Source organism: Lepidochelys kempii, chromosome 10 (assembly GCF_965140285.1).
Source record: "Lepidochelys kempii isolate rLepKem1 chromosome 10, rLepKem1.hap1, whole genome shotgun sequence".
Taxonomy (NCBI): Eukaryota; Metazoa; Chordata; order Testudines; family Cheloniidae; genus Lepidochelys; species Lepidochelys kempii.
The window spans coordinates 81801933-81819823 of record NC_136389.1 but is presented as its reverse complement, the minus strand read 5'-3'; the positions used below and the strand labels follow the sequence as shown (position 1 = coordinate 81819823).

The 17891-nt window shown below is 39.0% G+C and overlaps 1 protein-coding gene across 21 annotated transcripts in view; it reads right to left on the bottom strand.

Annotated features, from left to right (window-relative positions):
- The window catches only part of NOX5 (NADPH oxidase 5), a 107112-nt gene that overhangs the window by 29260 nt on the left and 59961 nt on the right, over window positions 1–17891 (bottom strand). For 8 of the 21 annotated variants that reach the window (XM_078854683.1, XM_073304465.2, XM_078854686.1 and 5 more), the window contains 3 exons: window positions 16037–16103; window positions 13277–15620; window positions 5699–5771 (listed from right to left, as the gene is read on the bottom strand). The exons of 12 other annotated variants lie outside the window; for them this stretch is intronic. In XM_078854683.1, coding sequence (XP_078710809.1) covers window positions 5699–5766 — 68 coding nt within the window. In that variant the 5' untranslated portion in view covers window positions 5767–5771; window positions 13277–15620; window positions 16037–16103. Of the gene's footprint in view, window positions 1–5698; window positions 8305–13276; window positions 15621–16036; window positions 16104–17891 lie in introns of those variants that run through there. One more of the 21 variants, XM_078854689.1, reaches the window with a different exon arrangement.

Sequence of the window (17891 nt, the reverse complement as noted above, 5' to 3'; positions counted from 1 at the left end):
TCTGTTAAAATAGCAGGTACAGCTGTCCAGCCAGTGCCAGCCTCCTCTGTGTCCAGATCCAGTTGCCAGGTCCCAGTCCCAGTCTCTCCCCACCCCATGGTCCTTGTCCACTACTCCCTCTGCTATGCCCTGCGCTCCATTTGCCTCTTATCTTCTGCATTTGAGTCAAGCTGTGTTCTCCGCAACACTGCTTGAGTGCCAGCCCAGGGAGCATTGGGGGTACAATAAAGACCATCTCCTGGCTCTCAGTTCCTATGCCCAGTACCAGAGCAGTCAGGAGCAGCACTTGCCGGCAAAACCCTGCTCATCCCCTGCAGCCACGGGCTGGAGCATGCTCGGTATAGATGGAATCTTCGCAGAATTTAGCTGCCAAACTCTCACATCTCTACTGTGCATGTGCAAACTGAAACTTTTCAAAAGCTAATAACTTAGCCAGATTTGGCATTTTGTCAAGGGAACAGCAAAAATGCATATCCCCAGGCCAGGCCAAATTTCACAAATTTTCCACAAAACCCTGGGGAGCTAAAGGCTTTAAATGAAACTGCTATAGGAATTTTTTTAACCTGGGCAAAATAAATGTATTTTTCCCTAGTCTTGTTCTCAGAAATGGCAGAACCATTTTTGCTGAAACTTAAAAACAAAAAACAAAAATCAGACCGAGACAGACACCTGGCATGCAAAATTTCAACCCAAATTGTTAACGTCTGGTAAAGTTACAAATAACTGAAAACAGGGTTTTATAATGGGAAGTATCAAGGAACCTTAACTACCAGGCAGAATTACCAGCTTTACTTATCATAAGAACATAAGAATGGCCATACTGGGTTAGACCAATGGTCCATAAAAACAGGAAAGAGAGAATAGTCAACAAGTCGTTTCAGTATTGTAAATCATCCCATGTGTCATGTTCTATTAAACTAAAACCCTTCCAGATACCAGATCCCATTCTTACATCTCCAGGAGTCAGCCAAATAGGGATCATCATAAGAATTTTACACTCCTCCTGAAAGGATCTTCCAGTAATATATCAGGTATTTTTATATCCAGTTTATATGTGTGTGAGAGAGACACACACAAACTAGGTATAAAATACTTGACACGGCTACACAGGTTTTATACACTATATTATAAATCTATCTATAAAGGTAAATCATTATCAAGCTCTGTACCACTTCACACTGTCTTTTAATTTATGATTTCACACGTTTCCTGACTCATGTCCACTTATTCTCTCATATGTTAAATTGCAGCTTAGTTATTCTGTTGCCTCATTGTACTTAAAATGTAGCTGACCACAGCTGTTTATGTTATTCTTTTAATTTCCTTTATTTTACATCGCAGGCTCTATTAAATGGTCTAACCTCGAAAACTGCACCCTGCCAAAATCAGTAAAGAGCTCCTATTCACACTGAGTCTCAGTCTTTATTTATTAGCCATCAAGAACACATGGGGAAGTATCTTTTTTCATGCTGCAACCTTTATTCAATTTTTGAACAAATCCTACTTGTGAGGCAGTAAACTGTGACTAAACTGGGGGGGACGTTGCCATGGGAATGTCAGAACCAGAAACCAGATAGTAAACCACTTGCACTTTGCTATGAACTGATGTAATAGGCACTTCAGGTCCATGTGTGATAAGCCAGTTAGTTTAGAAAGTAAAGTGCAGCTCACACATCAAGGGGTATAGTTTCACTTCATCACTGGCATGGAGGCAGCAAATCTCATTTCGAAGGCTCCCTCTGTTTACTTAGTTACTTAAAAACTCAGTAAGTTGGCAAACTGACACACTATGGTTAGTGCAATAAAGGAAAACTCCAGGCCGAATGCAAACATGGCAACAGACAAGGCTCAGCTCCCACACTGCTGTCCTGGGCAACATAGTATGGGGAGGAGGTGAGGAACCCTCAATGGTGAAAGAACAGGTTACGGACTATTTAGAAAAGCTGGACATGCACAAATCCATGGGTCCAGATCTAATGCATCCGAGGGTCTGAGGGATGTGATTGCAGAGTCACTGGCCATTATCTTTGAAAACACATGGCGATCAGGGGAGGTCCCGGATGATTGGAAAAAGGCAAATATAGTGCTCATCTTTAAAAAAGGGAAGGAGGAGAACCTGCGGAACTACAGACCGGTCAGCCTCACCTCAGTCCCTGCAAAAATCATGGAGCAGGTCCTCAACTAAACCATTTTGAAGCACTTGGAGGAGAGAAAGGTGATCAGGAACAGTCAACATGGATTTAACAAGGGCAAGTCATGCCTGACCAACCTGATTGCCTTCTATGATGAGATATCTGGCTCTGTGGATATATGAAAAGCAGTGGATGTGATATATCCTAACTTTAGCAAAGCTTTTGATACGATCTCCCACAGTATGCTTGCTAGCAAGTTAAAAAAGTGTGGACTGGATGAATGGACTATAAGGTAGATAGCAAGCTGGCTAGATTGTCGGGCTCAACGGGTAGTGATCAATGGCTCCATGTCTAGTTGGCAGCCAGTATCAAGCGGAGTGCCCCAAGGGTCGGTCCTGAGGCCGGTTTTGTTCAACATCTTTATTAATGATCTGGATAATGGGATGGATTGCAACCTCAATGAGTTCGCAGATGACACTAAGCCGGGGGGAAGAGGTAGATATGCTGGAGGGTGGGGATAGGGTCCAGAGTGACCTAGACAAATTGGAGGATTGGGCCAAAAGAAATCTGATGAGATTCAATAAGGACAAGTGCAGAGTCCTGCACTTAGGAAGGAAGAATCCCATGCACTGCTACAGGCTGGGGATCAATTGGCTAAGCAGTAGTTCTGCAGAAAAGGACCTGGGGATTACAATAGATGAGAAGCTGGATATGAGTCAACAGTGTGCCCTTGTTGCCAAGAAGGCTAACGGCATATTGGGCTGCATTAGTAGGACCATTGCCAGCAGATCGAGGGAAGTGATTATTCCCCTCTATTTGGCACTGGTGAGGCCACATCTGGAGTATTGGGTCCAGGTTTGGGTCCCCCACTACAGAAAGGATGTGGACAAATTGAATAGAGTCCAGCGGAGGGCAACGAAAATGATCAAGGGGGCTGGGGCACATGACTTACGAGGAGAAGCTGAGGGAACTGGGCTTGTTTAGTCTGCAGAAGAGAAGAGTAAGGGGAGATTTGATAGCAGCCTTCAACTACCTGAAGGGGGGTTCCAAAGAGAATGGAGTTAGGCTGTTCTCAGTGGTGGCAGATGACAAGAACAAGGAGCAATGGTCTCAAGTTGCAGTGGAGGAGGTCTAGGTTGGATATTAGGAAACACTATTTTACTATGAGGGTGGTGAAGCACTGGAATGGGTTACCTGGGGAGGTGATGGAATCTCCATCCTTAGAGGCTTTTAAGGCCTGGCTTGACAAAGCCCTGGCTGGCATGATTTAGTTGGTGTGGGTCCTGCTTTGAGCAGGAGGTTGGACTAGATGACCCCCCTGAGGTCTCTTCCAACCATAATCTTTTATGATTCTATGAACACTGAAACAACTTCATTGAGGCTTTAGCACTTCCATGGGTCGAGTCCCAGAAACCTTGTAGTACACAAAGTTTGCAGTGCACAGTTCGTTTTTAGATGAGGTTCTGGGCATAATTTATCTCATTATTTAAATATCACGATAATACTCATCTTACAAGTGTTACAGAAAGGTACAGGGAGATTCTGAGGGAAAGGATCCATGAGACCTTAGCTTGCCCTACAGTGCCAATCAACCACAGCACCAGAAGGTCTCAGAACTCTTCAATCAGAGATCTCAGAACACTTTGCAAACCTTTATTAACATACAACTATCTGGCCACAAGATGACTCAGATTGGTTTTACACCAGTTAATTCCATTAAGTGCAATGGAGCGACTTCTAATTCACATTCCTGTGAGATCAGAATTCATAGAATCATAGAATATCAGGGCTGGAAGGGACCTCAGGAGGTCATCTAGTCCAACCCCCTGCTCAAAGCAGGACCAATCCCCAATTAAATCATCCCAGCCAGGGCTTTGTCAAGCCTGACCTTAAAAACTTCTAAGGAAGGAGATTCTACCACCTCCCTAGGTAACACATTCCAGTGTTTCACCACCCTCCTAGTGAAAAAGTTTTTCCTAATATCCAACCTAAACCTCCCCCACTGCAACTTGAGACCATTATTCCTTGTCCTGTCATCAGCTACCACTGAGAATAATCTAGAACCATCCTCTCTGGAACCACCTCTCAGGTAGTTGAAAGAAGCTATCAAATCCCACCTCATTCTTCTCTTCTGCAGACTAAACAATCCCAGTTCCCTCAGCCTCTCCTCATAAGTCATGTGTTCCAGACCCCTAATCATTTTTGTTGCCCTTCGCTGGACTCTCTCCAATTTATCCACATCCTTCTTGTAGTGTGGGGCCCAAAACTGGACACAGTACTCCAGATGAGGCCTCACCAATGTCGAATAGAGGGGGACGATCATGTCCCTCAATCTGCTCGCTATGCCCCTACTTATACATCCCAAAATGCCATTGGCCTTCTTGGCAACAAGGGCACACTGCTGACTCATATCCAGCTTCTCATCCACTGTCACCCCTAGGTCCTTTTTCGCAGAACTGCTGCCTAGCCATTCGGTCCCTAGTCTGTAGCTGTGCATTGGGTTCTTCCGTCCTAAGTGCAGGACCCTACACTTATCCTTATTGAACCTCATCAGATTTCTTTTGGCCCAATCCTCCAATTTGTCTAGGTCCCTCTGTATCCTATCCCTGCCCTCCAGCGTATCTACCACTCCTCCCAGTTTAGTATCATCCGCAAATTTGCTGAGAGTGCAATCCACACCATCCTCCAGATCATTTATGAAGATATTGAACAAAACCGGCCCCAGGACCGACCCCTGGGGCACTCCACTTGACACCGGCTGCCAGCTGGACATGGAGCCATTGATCACTACCCGTTGAGCCCGACAATCTAGCCAACTTTCTACCCACCTTATAGTACATTCATCCAGCCCGTACTTCTTTGACTTGCTGACAAGAATACTGTGGGAGACCATGTCAAAAGCTTTGCTAAAGTCAAGAAACAATACATCCACTGCTTTCCCTTCATCCACAGAACCAGTAATCTCATCATAGAAGGAGATTAGATTAGTCAGGCATGACCTTCCCTTGGTGAATCCATGCTGACTGTTCTTGATGACTTTCCTCTCATGGAAGTGCTTCAGGATTGATTCTTTGAGGACCTGCTCCATGATTTTTCCGGGGACTGAGGTGAGGCTGACTGGCCTATAGTTCCCAGGATCCGCCTTCTTCCCTTTTTTAAAGATTGGCACAACATTAGCCTTTTTCCAGTCATTCGGGACTTCCCCCGTTCGCCAGGAGTTTTAGGTCCTGCCAGAGAATTAGGTCCTGACTGTCTAAAATAACGTTTTGATTTGCCGGTTGGGTTATTGGTAGATGATATACCTGAACTGTCAGCATTTTCCCCAGAGTGAAGGCAGCATTTTTCTGAAATTCTTCTACTTACTTTTAACAGTTTATAAAGAAAGCCTAGACCATGCAAGTATTTTCAGAGCTCTCTGTGCTGGAAGTGTATTTGTGCTTGGAGCCTCTATGCTCTCTTTATTCTAGTAAAATGTTCAAAATGCTGAACTTCCCTTTAAAACAACAAAATGCATAACTGAATGCATTTCAGACTACAACACTCCTGTCACAGAGAACACACATTACCTGAAACGTCTGTTGTGACTGTGTCCAGAGTCTCTTCCTTTTCCCAATGTCACTGTCCTGAGTTCCATTCTTCCTAACTCAATATCACAAATAAGAGTGCCATGAGACACAAAGTGTTAATTTGCCTAATTTTGATCCAGTGTTTAATATATTTACTTTAAGTTAAAATGACCCTGATGAAGCACATTTGTACTGTATTAAAATAGCAAATGTAATGATAACTATACCTATTCTAATTCATGCAAGAGCTGAAAAACAGGTATTGTAGGCACACCACATAACTGAGTTCAGTGCAAAATAGTACAGCATAAAGGGGTTACTTTTATTAATTCCCAATATATTAGTATTTCTTTTCAATTGCATGTGTTCCACATTAACTCATGGTGTTCCATAGTGGGATTCCAACAGAAACCCTAATACAAGTTTAAAAAACAGATCTAAAAACGTCAACTCAGAATCAAGACACATTTACTAAAACATTATTTTAAAAGGTCATTTTGCCAGATCACATCATATAAGTATTTACTTGGATAAGAGAGAGATAAATCTTGTGTTCAAATATGCCCTGGGCTGATGCAAACAACCCCCCCCCCCCGGACCCTCACAGTATTTCTATTATATATACATGCCTTAAACTTTGCTAATTTGCCTCATGAAATTTTGGCAGTCTGCTACAAAAAGGGCATGATCTAATAGTCAGTACCATGAGCTTGCCTGAAGTGGGAAACTGTGTTATTTAGTCACTTGGGGGCTGGCAGATGGACTGTTCACAGGTATGTTTTATTTCAGCATTTGTCTGTTAAGCTGCTCATCCAAATTTGTTTAAATCGATCAAATATTTCCAGAAAGCCCCTACTGTTGCTCTGAATGCAGAGATTCTCCTTTTCAACTTACAAACATAGCCACAAGACTCAGCCATTTCGCTTTCAAGTTGGAATTTGTACATGCAAATCAAGTAGTCTAGGCAGCTTATAAATAAAAGGCCCAATTCTGAAGACTTACTCAGGTGTGCAGCTTTACTCAGATGAGCTGTTCCATTTAAATCACTACCCACTGGACTACTCACCTGAGTCAAGTTACACGTGTATGTTTGCAGGATGGAGCCTTCAACTTGCCACTGAGCATTCGACTCCATAACCACAAGCAGCTGCTACTGTCACTGTAGCGCACTCCCCCACTGAGTGTGCAGACACTGCCCAATCTTCTCACGCTTCCTGCGCATGGATCCCACACCTCCCATGGAGAGGCCTTTGTGGAATCCAGACCGTAAGGGCGCTGTGCAGTGGAGGTGGCTCAGTACTCTGCCATACACAGAAGAGGAGCTCTGCCCCTCCATGGGACGACTTGGACTTTACTCAAGCAAAGCTCCCATTGACATCAGTAGTTTTACTTGAGTAAGGAATGCATAAAAGCTGAGTACAGGCCCCAGGATTTGGCCCAGGATTTTACAATCAACCCCCATTCCACTAAATAATTTCAGTACGGATTTATTTCAACCCAAACATAACAAACCAATCACCCCAAACAGCTTACTCAGAAATGAAACATGCACAGCTGATGCTACTCCAAAGAGTCATCGTGTCTGGACAGTAGCGTTCAGGGAGCACTAACTCCAGAGACGTGGTTTTGAACTTTACTGAACTGTTTGTTGTCCCAAGTTCAAAAATGGATCCCAAGCCAAATTAATGTCCTTTGAATCAGCAAGCCACCAGAGTATCAAAAAGGAGATACAGCTCAAATGCGACTGGGGTTATTTCTGACCACCATAGAAAGAGGGCCCATTATATTTTGGCTTTTAAGTATTCTGATAGCCCAACCACCACCATCCACAGCTGAGAGTCAGGAAACACTGCTTCTGACAGCTTGTCACAACTATCAAGGAATTCATTAAAAAAAATCAACAAAACTCTCTGCCCTGTTACATTTTGATTTTTATAGGCCTGCTCCTGCACGCCCAGAAGAACTCCCATTGATTGGATGGGCTGACTGTCCTAGCATGCATTACTAGCCGTGTTGGCAACTCTTGCAATTTTAATCACAAGTCTCATAATATTTGGTGTTTTTCTTAAAGCTTCAGCTCCTGGAGTCATATGATTACATGAGAATTTCAGCTTTCTTTTTAAAAATTAGAACTGCAGAGGAAAGCTACGAAGTGACCCCTAATGGCTCAAAAACAAGAAGGCAAATAAAGACCCAAATTTTATTATTTTTTTAAAATATCATGATTTTTAAGCAAATCCCATGTTTTTTGAAGGACTGGGGTTGGGAATACTTAATAAATATTCCCCTTTCACATTGTGACTTCTTGCTTCAAATGTCCCTAAGACTGATTTAAAGACAACTAATTTGGGAAGTACTGGGTGTTTTGCACAGATGAAAAATACCCTCTCTTTGAAGGCACTTGAAACATCAAAGGTGACTTTTAAGGGTTATACACCATAAGTTGACCGTACAAGAATGTATTTGGCTTCATTTTTAATTAAAGTGGACTATGATGGTAGTTACCAAACGGAGATGCAACGTTATGAATCGGTGTATTTACTCCGTAATGGGTCTCTAGGCAAAGTCAGTCAGAACAAGAAAAACAGCAAAGAGAATAAGAAGAGCTGCTACCACTACCTGTGAAGCTGATGAAAGAAAGACAGAGACAAACAGAGAGGAGAAATAAAGTGTGCATAAATCCCATTTTTTTTAATTAATACCCTTTGACACAGTGTTTTCTAAAAAACTCCCTTAAAAAGAACTACCATGACTGACCAAAGACAAGTATTGTTTTTAAAGAACCGAAAATAAAATTTAAAGAATAAATTCTGCATGAGCACGATATAACTTTGCCTCTTTCTCAGATGCTAAAAATAGGTGTAAAAGCTAATTAATTAAATTCTGTAAAGATTTTCTTTTTGAGTATTAAACATACTTTTACTACTTTATAATTTCACAAGTTATAAACGACCATACAAACATTAATCGCTCAAGCTGGATACACTTGGTGTAAAAAAATAACAGCCAACAGCTTCTGCATATCAATTTAAAGAATTTTCCTTAAGTATTATATTTCCTTTCTGATTTTTTTCAATAAATACCTATTGAGTTGATTTGATATTTACCAACAGAGTATTTACACTAAAAACAAAGTACATACATGGATCAACATTATATATCACTTATAGTTAGTCATAAAATATTATTTTTAAAATAGGTTTTCCTACTCCAATTTGTAAACATGTTCCTAGAAAACAAATATAACAATTAAAGGTTTTTAAGATCCATAAAATGGTAAGAAATATTTATGACTGTTTTTTTCCTTTTAAGATTTTTGTATCATTGGTGATTTTAATATATTGGTTAATTCACGCATTTTAGATCGAATCATAAAAAATTGCCACATTCTGCAGAATAAAAGCCCTCACCTTAAATGATACATTTGAAATGCCTTTCATTCTTCAGAATTCTGCTTTTCCCAGTAGAAGTATAGGACAATGCTGGTGTATCCTACTTTTCAAGTCTTATCTAATAATTCATCTGTAAATGATTTTACAATAAAATGTAGAGATGTCTCTCTTTTAGAGGTTTAAGTTAACTCTGTCATGCTAACAGGTTTCTGTCTGTCAAATAAAAGGATTTCAACTGAATCATTACAGAACATATGGTGGTGACATCTTAATAATTACCCTATTTCATAATTACTTTTAGAGTGGCTTATGAGTACACATCTAAATAGCTTGATAAACAACAGAGAAGACTGTGTTCCCCAAATGCATACAGTAAAATCATTCTGCTATGCCAGTACAATATAAGCTGTGCACTACCAATTGTATGACTCTTTAGTGGCATCAAACTCCACATCTGTATGTTAATGCACAAAATTCCATACAACAGAAACTTAATTTTATTTTGGAAGACACTTTTTATGGGATAATGCACATGATGGCTAAAGAGAGGATTATGTGTACTTATTCACACTGATTTTATATTTTCATCTGTTTTTTGACGTTTTTATAAATTAAAGGGGAGGTTTTAAAACGTATTTATAGGTGGTAATTTTAGACAGAAAAAATGGTTAGCACATTTAAACTGAATATTAAAAGGGGCCCTCCTAGAAAATTCCACATACAACATTTCTATACAAGAGATCACAGACATCAGGAGCTCAATCCTGGAAGGTGCTGAATACTCAGTCCTTGATCCAGCAAAGCATTTAAGCACATGCTTAACTTCAGGGAATAAAGTGCTTAAAGTTAAACCTGTGCTTAAGTGCTTTGCTGGATCAGGGCCAGACTGCTCAGCATTTTGTAGGCTCAAGCCATGGAATAATAAAGAATATTTTAAAACCTCAAAAGCCAGCCCCATGAAATTACTGTCCTACCTTTCTATAAACTTGTAGTCAATAAATCAATAAATCAAAATCTTTGATCTTGGATTGCACAAAACCTGGCAGGAAATACAGATGTATGATTTCCCCAAATGTGACCTTTTAAAAAAAAAAAAAAGGTCAGCAAAGCCCAATCCTTGCCTCTAATGGATATAAAGGTTAAGATAATAAGAGTACATCATTAAAGGTATTTAGAGTATTAGAATGGCACCTCGGCTCTCTTGAATATATTAATATAATTTACCAAGCCACTACAAACACCCCTTCCAAGGCTCATGCTCACCCCCATCTCATGCTTCCCACACAAACATAACACATCACACTTAACTGCTGCACATCTTTCAACCTGAATATTTGCTAATGTTGCTGAGGTGGTTAACAACATTTTGTGCAATGCTGTGAGGAAGATTTATGTATTCTTGTGTTGTAATAAGTTTGTTTATCTATTACAGGCAAAAAAAGTTCCTTATGAAGATGAAGTCTGTTGCTTTCTCTGAACACAAGTTCGAGTACAGTGACAGAGTGTCCAATACCCTGGCATAGATTTGAGTTGGCGGGATGTCACAGTCAACAAACCTTAATTCCTTCTATGAAAAGCTTTTGTTTAAGAAATATATATCAAAGCATAAATGTACTAGCCTATACAGTTATACAAGGAAGAGGCAAAGAGGCAGTTCTTGTAGGAATCATCATTTTTGACTTTCCAAACTTTTGATTTAAAATTGGTTGGAAGGAATCTTTTGTTTTTCTTAATATTCCTTACCCCCTATAAAAAGTTATATCATTTTGATTAAATAAAATAGGCAAAAATTAAATTTAATGGGAGCAAGATCAAATCCACATCAGGGCTGGTTGAACAGTTGAACTAATTTCATTCATATTTTCATGAACAACATAAATAAGTTCAGTTTGCTATGAAGTCATTTTCCTTTAATCACACATATTCAGCAACTGCCACGTGAAAATATTTACAAACCCAAAAGCGTTCATACAATTTATCACAAATGATTATTTGTCCAAAATCTGTAGTAGAAAGTGCAGTATTTGTTATCCTCTATTCATTATTTCCTGCCTAAAAAGTTTCAGTAATTCAATCAAGAAGCAGCATTAACACCATAAGACAAAGACAATCAAGCCTATGAATACCGAACAGCAAACACTCAGTGTGAACATGCTGTAAATAGACCACATGCTGACAATTATTTATCCTGTCTACAAATGACTACTTATGAACAACAAATTCTGTACATTCAAAAAAACAAAACAAAACCAACAACAACAAAAATAAACCAGGCTTGGTATGTGAATAATTCACTAACTGAAAAAGGAGCTAAATCATAACAATTAGTCGTAACAAAACAGTTCAACAAGCTCTTACGTCCATGCTAGACAACAAACTTCTGATCTGTCAAGTAATCTCTATTTCTGAACTTTCCCATGACAATGCAACTTTTGACCTTACTGGCTTTATTTTTCTCTCCTATATTAAGATTGTCAACATTTACAAAGCCCTGTCATATGACAGTGAGGATTTAAACTCTGTTGTCTTCTGTGGTGCCTTTTGCTTTTCCATTCCATTTCCACTTTTCTATTTCTTTGTAACATTTACTTAGGAAGACACTACCTGCCCAGCCAATAAGTCAAGCCAACTGCTGATTTGGCCAAACTTCTTGTTTCCGGTTTCTTAGAGGGAAAAACAAACCACCAAATAGCAAAGCTTTGATATTTGAAATGAATATCCCAAATCAATAACAGAATGAATGGATGTGTTTAAAAGTCAGAAATATACTTTCAAGTTAAGTGTATTTAAAATTTTTCATCATTTGAGTGGATACTACTAAAAGACCAATAATGAGCATGTTGCAGTAGTCCGACTGTTAGATTAGTACTATCATGGTATGATCCGAGATTTATTAGAAAAAGCTGTAAGAAACTTCACATCAGAGATAGTGAACCAACAAATCTATAAGATCAAAGAGATTTAATATGAAGTTCTGGACAATATGCCAAAAAAACTCTAAAGCTTCAATTTTCAATCAGTTTTTAACATGCACAGATGAAAAATATACAGAAAAGTAGGAACAACAGTATTTGACAAGTCTTTAAGAACTCATGTTATTTTAAAAGAAATCTTGAGAAAACAGAAACAATATAGAACAGCAAGTGCCTATGCACAAGCAGCAGAAAATATAAATTATTTTGAATTGATTAAGAACAACTTGCACATATATATCTGAAGAGAGCAAGCTCCCCTTAGTAAAGTGAAAAAAGGGTTGGAGCCTTTGATTAGTTAATACTTCACAAGGCTTGGCTTTTCATCCTCTAGATCTCAAAGTTCATTGACCTTTTGGGACCTAGTGAGCAAAAATATGGCTCTGTAAGCAGCATCTATACAGCAGAATTCAGGAGATAAATCTCTCTGATCACTGATTCATGTTGCAGGTCCGGACATCTGCCCTGTCCCAACCTGAAAACATGGTTGATTTGGATTATCTCCTCTTCAAAGGCAACAAAGTATATGGGGAAGGCAGGAAGAAGCCACCAAGAATGTTCAAGGAAACCTCGTTTCATTATGGCTTACTTTCCAAAATAAGTCTCAAAAGCCTTAAAAAAAAATTAAGTCATAAGAAAAACATGGGCTCCAGCAAACAAAGGCAAGAGATATCAGCCTTGTCATACAAAAAATTCACTTGGGGTCAAATGTTGGATACAAAACTTGAATAAATAAGCTTTGAATTAGGAATATCCTCTGACATTGGAGGACAGGGAAAAATCATCCCTTTTCCAGCCCAGAATACCAGCACAGCTCCTACAGTCTAGGAAATTCCCCTATATAATGGGTCTGTGTCTGCATTTTGTCCAGAGCCCCACGTGATAACAGATTCACTGACCACACTTGCACCTCTCCTGTGCTTCCTTCCTTTGAGCCATGGGGAAAGAGGTCCCATAAAGGAGAGCTCCCATGATGAGTAGGGTTCGATGTTGATAAATGCAAAGTAATGCACATTGGAAAACATAATCCCAAATATACATATAAAACAATGGGATCTAAATTAGCTGTTACCACTCAAGAAAGAGATCTTGGAGTCCTTGTGGATAGTTCTCTGAAACCATCCACTCAATGTGCAGCGGCAATTAAAAAAGCTAACAGCAAGTTGTGATCATTAGGAAAAGGATAGATAATAAGTTAGAAAATATCATATTACCTCTATATAAATCCACGGTACGCCCCACATCTTGAATACTGCATGTAGATGTGGTTGCCCCCTCTCAAAAAAAGATATATTTGAATTGGAAAAGGTACACAAAAGGGCAACAAAAATGATTAGAGGTATGGAACAACTTCCATATGAGGAAAGATTAACAAGACTGGGACTTTTCAGCTTGGAAAAGAGACAACTAAGTATGGATATGATAGAGGTCTATAAAGTCATGAAAGGTGTGGAGAAAGTAAATAAGGAAGTGTTATTTACTCCTTCTCGTAACACAAGAACTAGGGGTCACCAAATTAAATTAATAGGCAGCAGGTTTAAAACAAACAAAGGAAATATTTCTTCACACAACAGACAGTCAACCTGTGTAACGCCTTGCCAGAGGATGTTGTGAAAACCAAGACACTAACAGGGTTCAAAAAAGAATTAGATAAATTCATGTAGGATAGGTCCATCAATGGCTATTAGTCAGGAAGGGCAGAGATGGTGTCCTTAGCTTCTGTTTGCCAGAAGCAGGGAATGGGTGACAGGGCACGGATCACTTGATGATTACTTGTTTTGTTCATTCCCTCAGAAGCACCTGGCTTTGGCCACTGTCGGAAGACAGGACACTGGGATAGATGGACCATTGGTCTGACCCAGTATGGCCGTTCTCAAGTTCTTATGGAGTAGTCCAAGAGGCCCCCTTTGCAACCCACTTCCTTCCTGATGTATCAGAACCATGGTAGTTTGACTGCAGTTAGCGCCTTCTCTACTTGTGAACAAGGGAGCCAAGGGTTGTTCCTTGACATTTATTTGGTAGCTACAGGAACCACTATCCAGTACCAGAGTACTGCATTCCTATTGTTGAGAGCCACTAGCCCAAGAGTGTAGATCTATTTTGATGTTATATAACTTTAACAAATAAACATTAAAAGACTAAAAGCTTTACTTCAGCCCTCTATACTAACTGGTATGTATTATAGCAGCACTGCAGAACAACCCTTACAAAAGGAAATTGTATGATTTTAAACAATATATCTAAGCATAATTCATTCAGATGCCAACACAAATTTAACAACAGAATAAGCTTATCCAAGCTCAACAATCCATCACGGTAAACACTGAAAATGAACAATTTTTTAAAAATGGTGTTTAATTACTGAGATGAATATTGTTACAGCAAAGACCAGGTCTAGAGGACAATGACGAACTAGAAAATTGATCTTTCAAATTTAAGTAAATGCAATGAAGGGCACCAATAAATAACTATTTTTAAGAGTCTATTCGTGGTTCTTAAGAACTATGTTTAAAAGCTTTATATCATCCTCTAGCAACTTCTTCAACACTTTTTTGTTTTGCTCTGCCTGACTTCCACAGAAAACATGTTTCATAGCATCAAGAACAGCAATAGCTTTTACACTAATATCCTCTGGGACATATTTCTTGTCAGAACTATCAATATATGTAGTTAGCTGAGGACTAAAATCATACAGCAGGTTAATAAATGCTCTTAACTTTCTGATTTCTGCTGTGTCCTGTTCTTCTACTTCTGTGTTCTGTTCTACCTTTTCTTTCGGAGGTGAAGGTTTAGGTTGGTGATACAGCTGACCTAGTGAAGCCTCTGCTTCTTTTTCCAGCATAAGAGATTTCGTTATATAGTTTTCAGATGACTCAACATACTCTTTGAGGTGTGGATTTTGTTTAACATAATCGGGTGGCTTCTGTAACCATTTTTTTAGCTTTTCAATCTTTTCCAAGATTGCTTCACTGGCAGGTCGATGTTTCACTTTGTCATATACATGTATCTTTTTCACCTTTGCAACATGTTTCACGTTTTCTGCTTCTTTGGTGATGGTTTCTGTTTCTGTTAGAGTTTTCTGTTTGAGGTTTTTTACATTCTTTAAAGACTGAACTAGATTTTCCAGGGATCCATTTGTTAACTGATCAAAAGTCTTACTTTTTCTTTTTGAAATAACATTTTTAAATGTAATAAATATTTTTTTCAGTGGTGTTGTTGAGCGAGAAGACTCATTAGAGTGTAAAATAACAGAAACTTCAGTGCCAGTTCGCAGTCTCCAAAATGGGGTTGCTGTAGATGTGGTAAATTTTCTTGTAACAGCAGCCTTTTCCTTTGACTTCTGTGGCTTTCCACCATGTTTCTGGCCCACATTTAACCAAAGAGAGCCAATACTTTCACCAACATACGATTTCACTATTTTGGATGTAACGATGGTTCGTTCAGTTGGTGTGCGTTGTGTAGGAACATCTTGTATCATATCCTGCAGAATCTCCACGAGGCTTCTCAGGGTTTTCTCCTCCTTCTTCTCTTCTGACCCAAAAGGGGTTGTACGAGATTCTATAAAAGATTATCGAATAATTATAAAGTGCACTCATAAAAATTGCAGGTGCACATTTGCCTAATATACTTTCACCTATATCATGAGTAAAACAAATTCCAGCTATATCTGGACTTTTGCCATAACTTTATGATTTTCATATTTATAGAAAATCTATGATTTTTGACATTTTTAATGTAACCCTGCCTTATTAAATGAATTATGTAGGATATTTGCATGGAGTTTCTTTTTTGCAAGCCTGCAAGTTGGGGATTTTTCTACTCTTAGTTCTAGAATGCTGAAATATGGGCACGGGCACAGCTCCCCAAGAGCTAGCTGCTTTGAAACAGATCTTGTCACCGCAAATCTAAATGATACAATTTTACAGTTAGGATCTGCAAAGACATTGTTGTGAATGAGAGCGAGGAGTTCTTACCATAGATTGTTAAGTTGTCTGTTCCTAAGCTTGAAACCTGGATAGATGAGGTTGGATGCACACTGATCTGTTAAGCACAAAAATAACTGTAATTGCAATGTGACTGTCATTATAACAAAATTTTTCTTCATATTAGTCCACATTATTTTGGGGCAATAATTAAGGCAGATTTCCAGACAAAATAATATGACCTAATCAGAACATTATAGCTGAAACCAAACAAAACAAACGAAGCAAACAAATTAAAAGTTATGGTTACCAAAAAAAGAGAGAGAAAAAGAGAGATTCCAAACAATAGAGAACATAGATCTCAGATATTTGTGGTACCATACACAATCATAACTTTGCCTCCCTTCTACTCTCGCTATATAAGGTCAATATATGTCTTTGGCAACGTCACAGCTCGCTAAAATGTTAAAACTGGAAATACCGTGGTGGTTCTGCCTGGGAACCTGACATCTGGGAACATCCTCAGAACTGTATACTTAACATTTTGCGATCTTAAACCACATTTTCCATTATTTGCATAGTAGTGTGTGTACTTTATGCACAAAAAAAGAATCCCAAGGTTGGAAATTAAGCACTCAAAAATTAGGAAGTGCCAGAATTAAGACTGCCTATGCAACTTTAATTTGCCCCCTTATGTAGTCTTTAACCACATGCTATTTTTTTCATAGGGCCCCTGCCTTACTGAGAGCACAGGATGGATGGTGCTTATTCATAGCTTGATTCTGCTACTACTGAAATGAGAGTTCAGATTCCTATTGACTTTTGTGGTGCAGGATCAAGTACTGAATACGTAGCTATTCAGTATTTATTTTTATCCTCATCATTCAACGTGCGACCCCATTCATTGTTTACTGCATGCCATTTAAGCCCTGTACTAAATACAGAACTATTTATTTTCTTACATGGGCTTTTCTATGGCATTCATCACTGAAGCGTCTTAGCGCTTCAAAAACATTAATGAATTTATCTTCACAATGCCCTTTGAAGTGAAGTGATATTATTATTCCCATTTCACAGATGGGAAACTGAGGTTCAGAGCTATTGTCAAAAGTGTCCATTAATTTTGGGTGTCCCCCTCAATGTACCTAGAGCCTAATTTTTCAGCGCACTTAGCATTTTTATAGCACATTATATGTTCAAAGCACAGCACCCACTGACTTCAGTTGCAGGTATGAGTGCTCAGCACTTCCGCAAATTCAACACCTGCATCTCATATTGGACACCCAGAAAATGGGGAACACCTAAGGGCCATCTTTAAAAATTTTGGTTTAAGTGACTTTTTCTGGTCTCACATAGAAATTCGGTGATGGAGGCTGAGATATAATCCAGAATGGTAATCACCTGCCTTAACCATGAGACAATCCTTTATCTTCACGTAGTCCCCTGTCTGATTCACTGCATACCTTCCAATTTATACAACTAATGACTTTAAATACTTGAGGCAGATATCTTCCAGAAAAGCCCCCATATGGTTGCAGAGAAAAGCTTGAAATGTGAACCCCAATGGCATAAAAGCCAATAAAAAGAGATCCAAATTTTTTATTTTTAAAAAACTCATAATTTTTAAGCCAGACTTGTGATTTTTGGTGCTTTTTGAATGCTTGAGGTTGGTAATATTGCTTATAATTCATCCAAATTTGAGTGAATTTTCACAGAGGCAGCAAAAGGCATCTCTCTGACCCCAGGAGGATCCCCTTGCAAATTTCAAGTCTGTGATCCAAAACACGGTGACGCTAAAACTTTTCAACGAAATAGTTGTAAGAATTTGTTAACATTGGCAAACAACATATATTTCCCCTGACCACTTTCTTGAAAACAGATGAACTGTTTTTGCTGAAACTTTCAA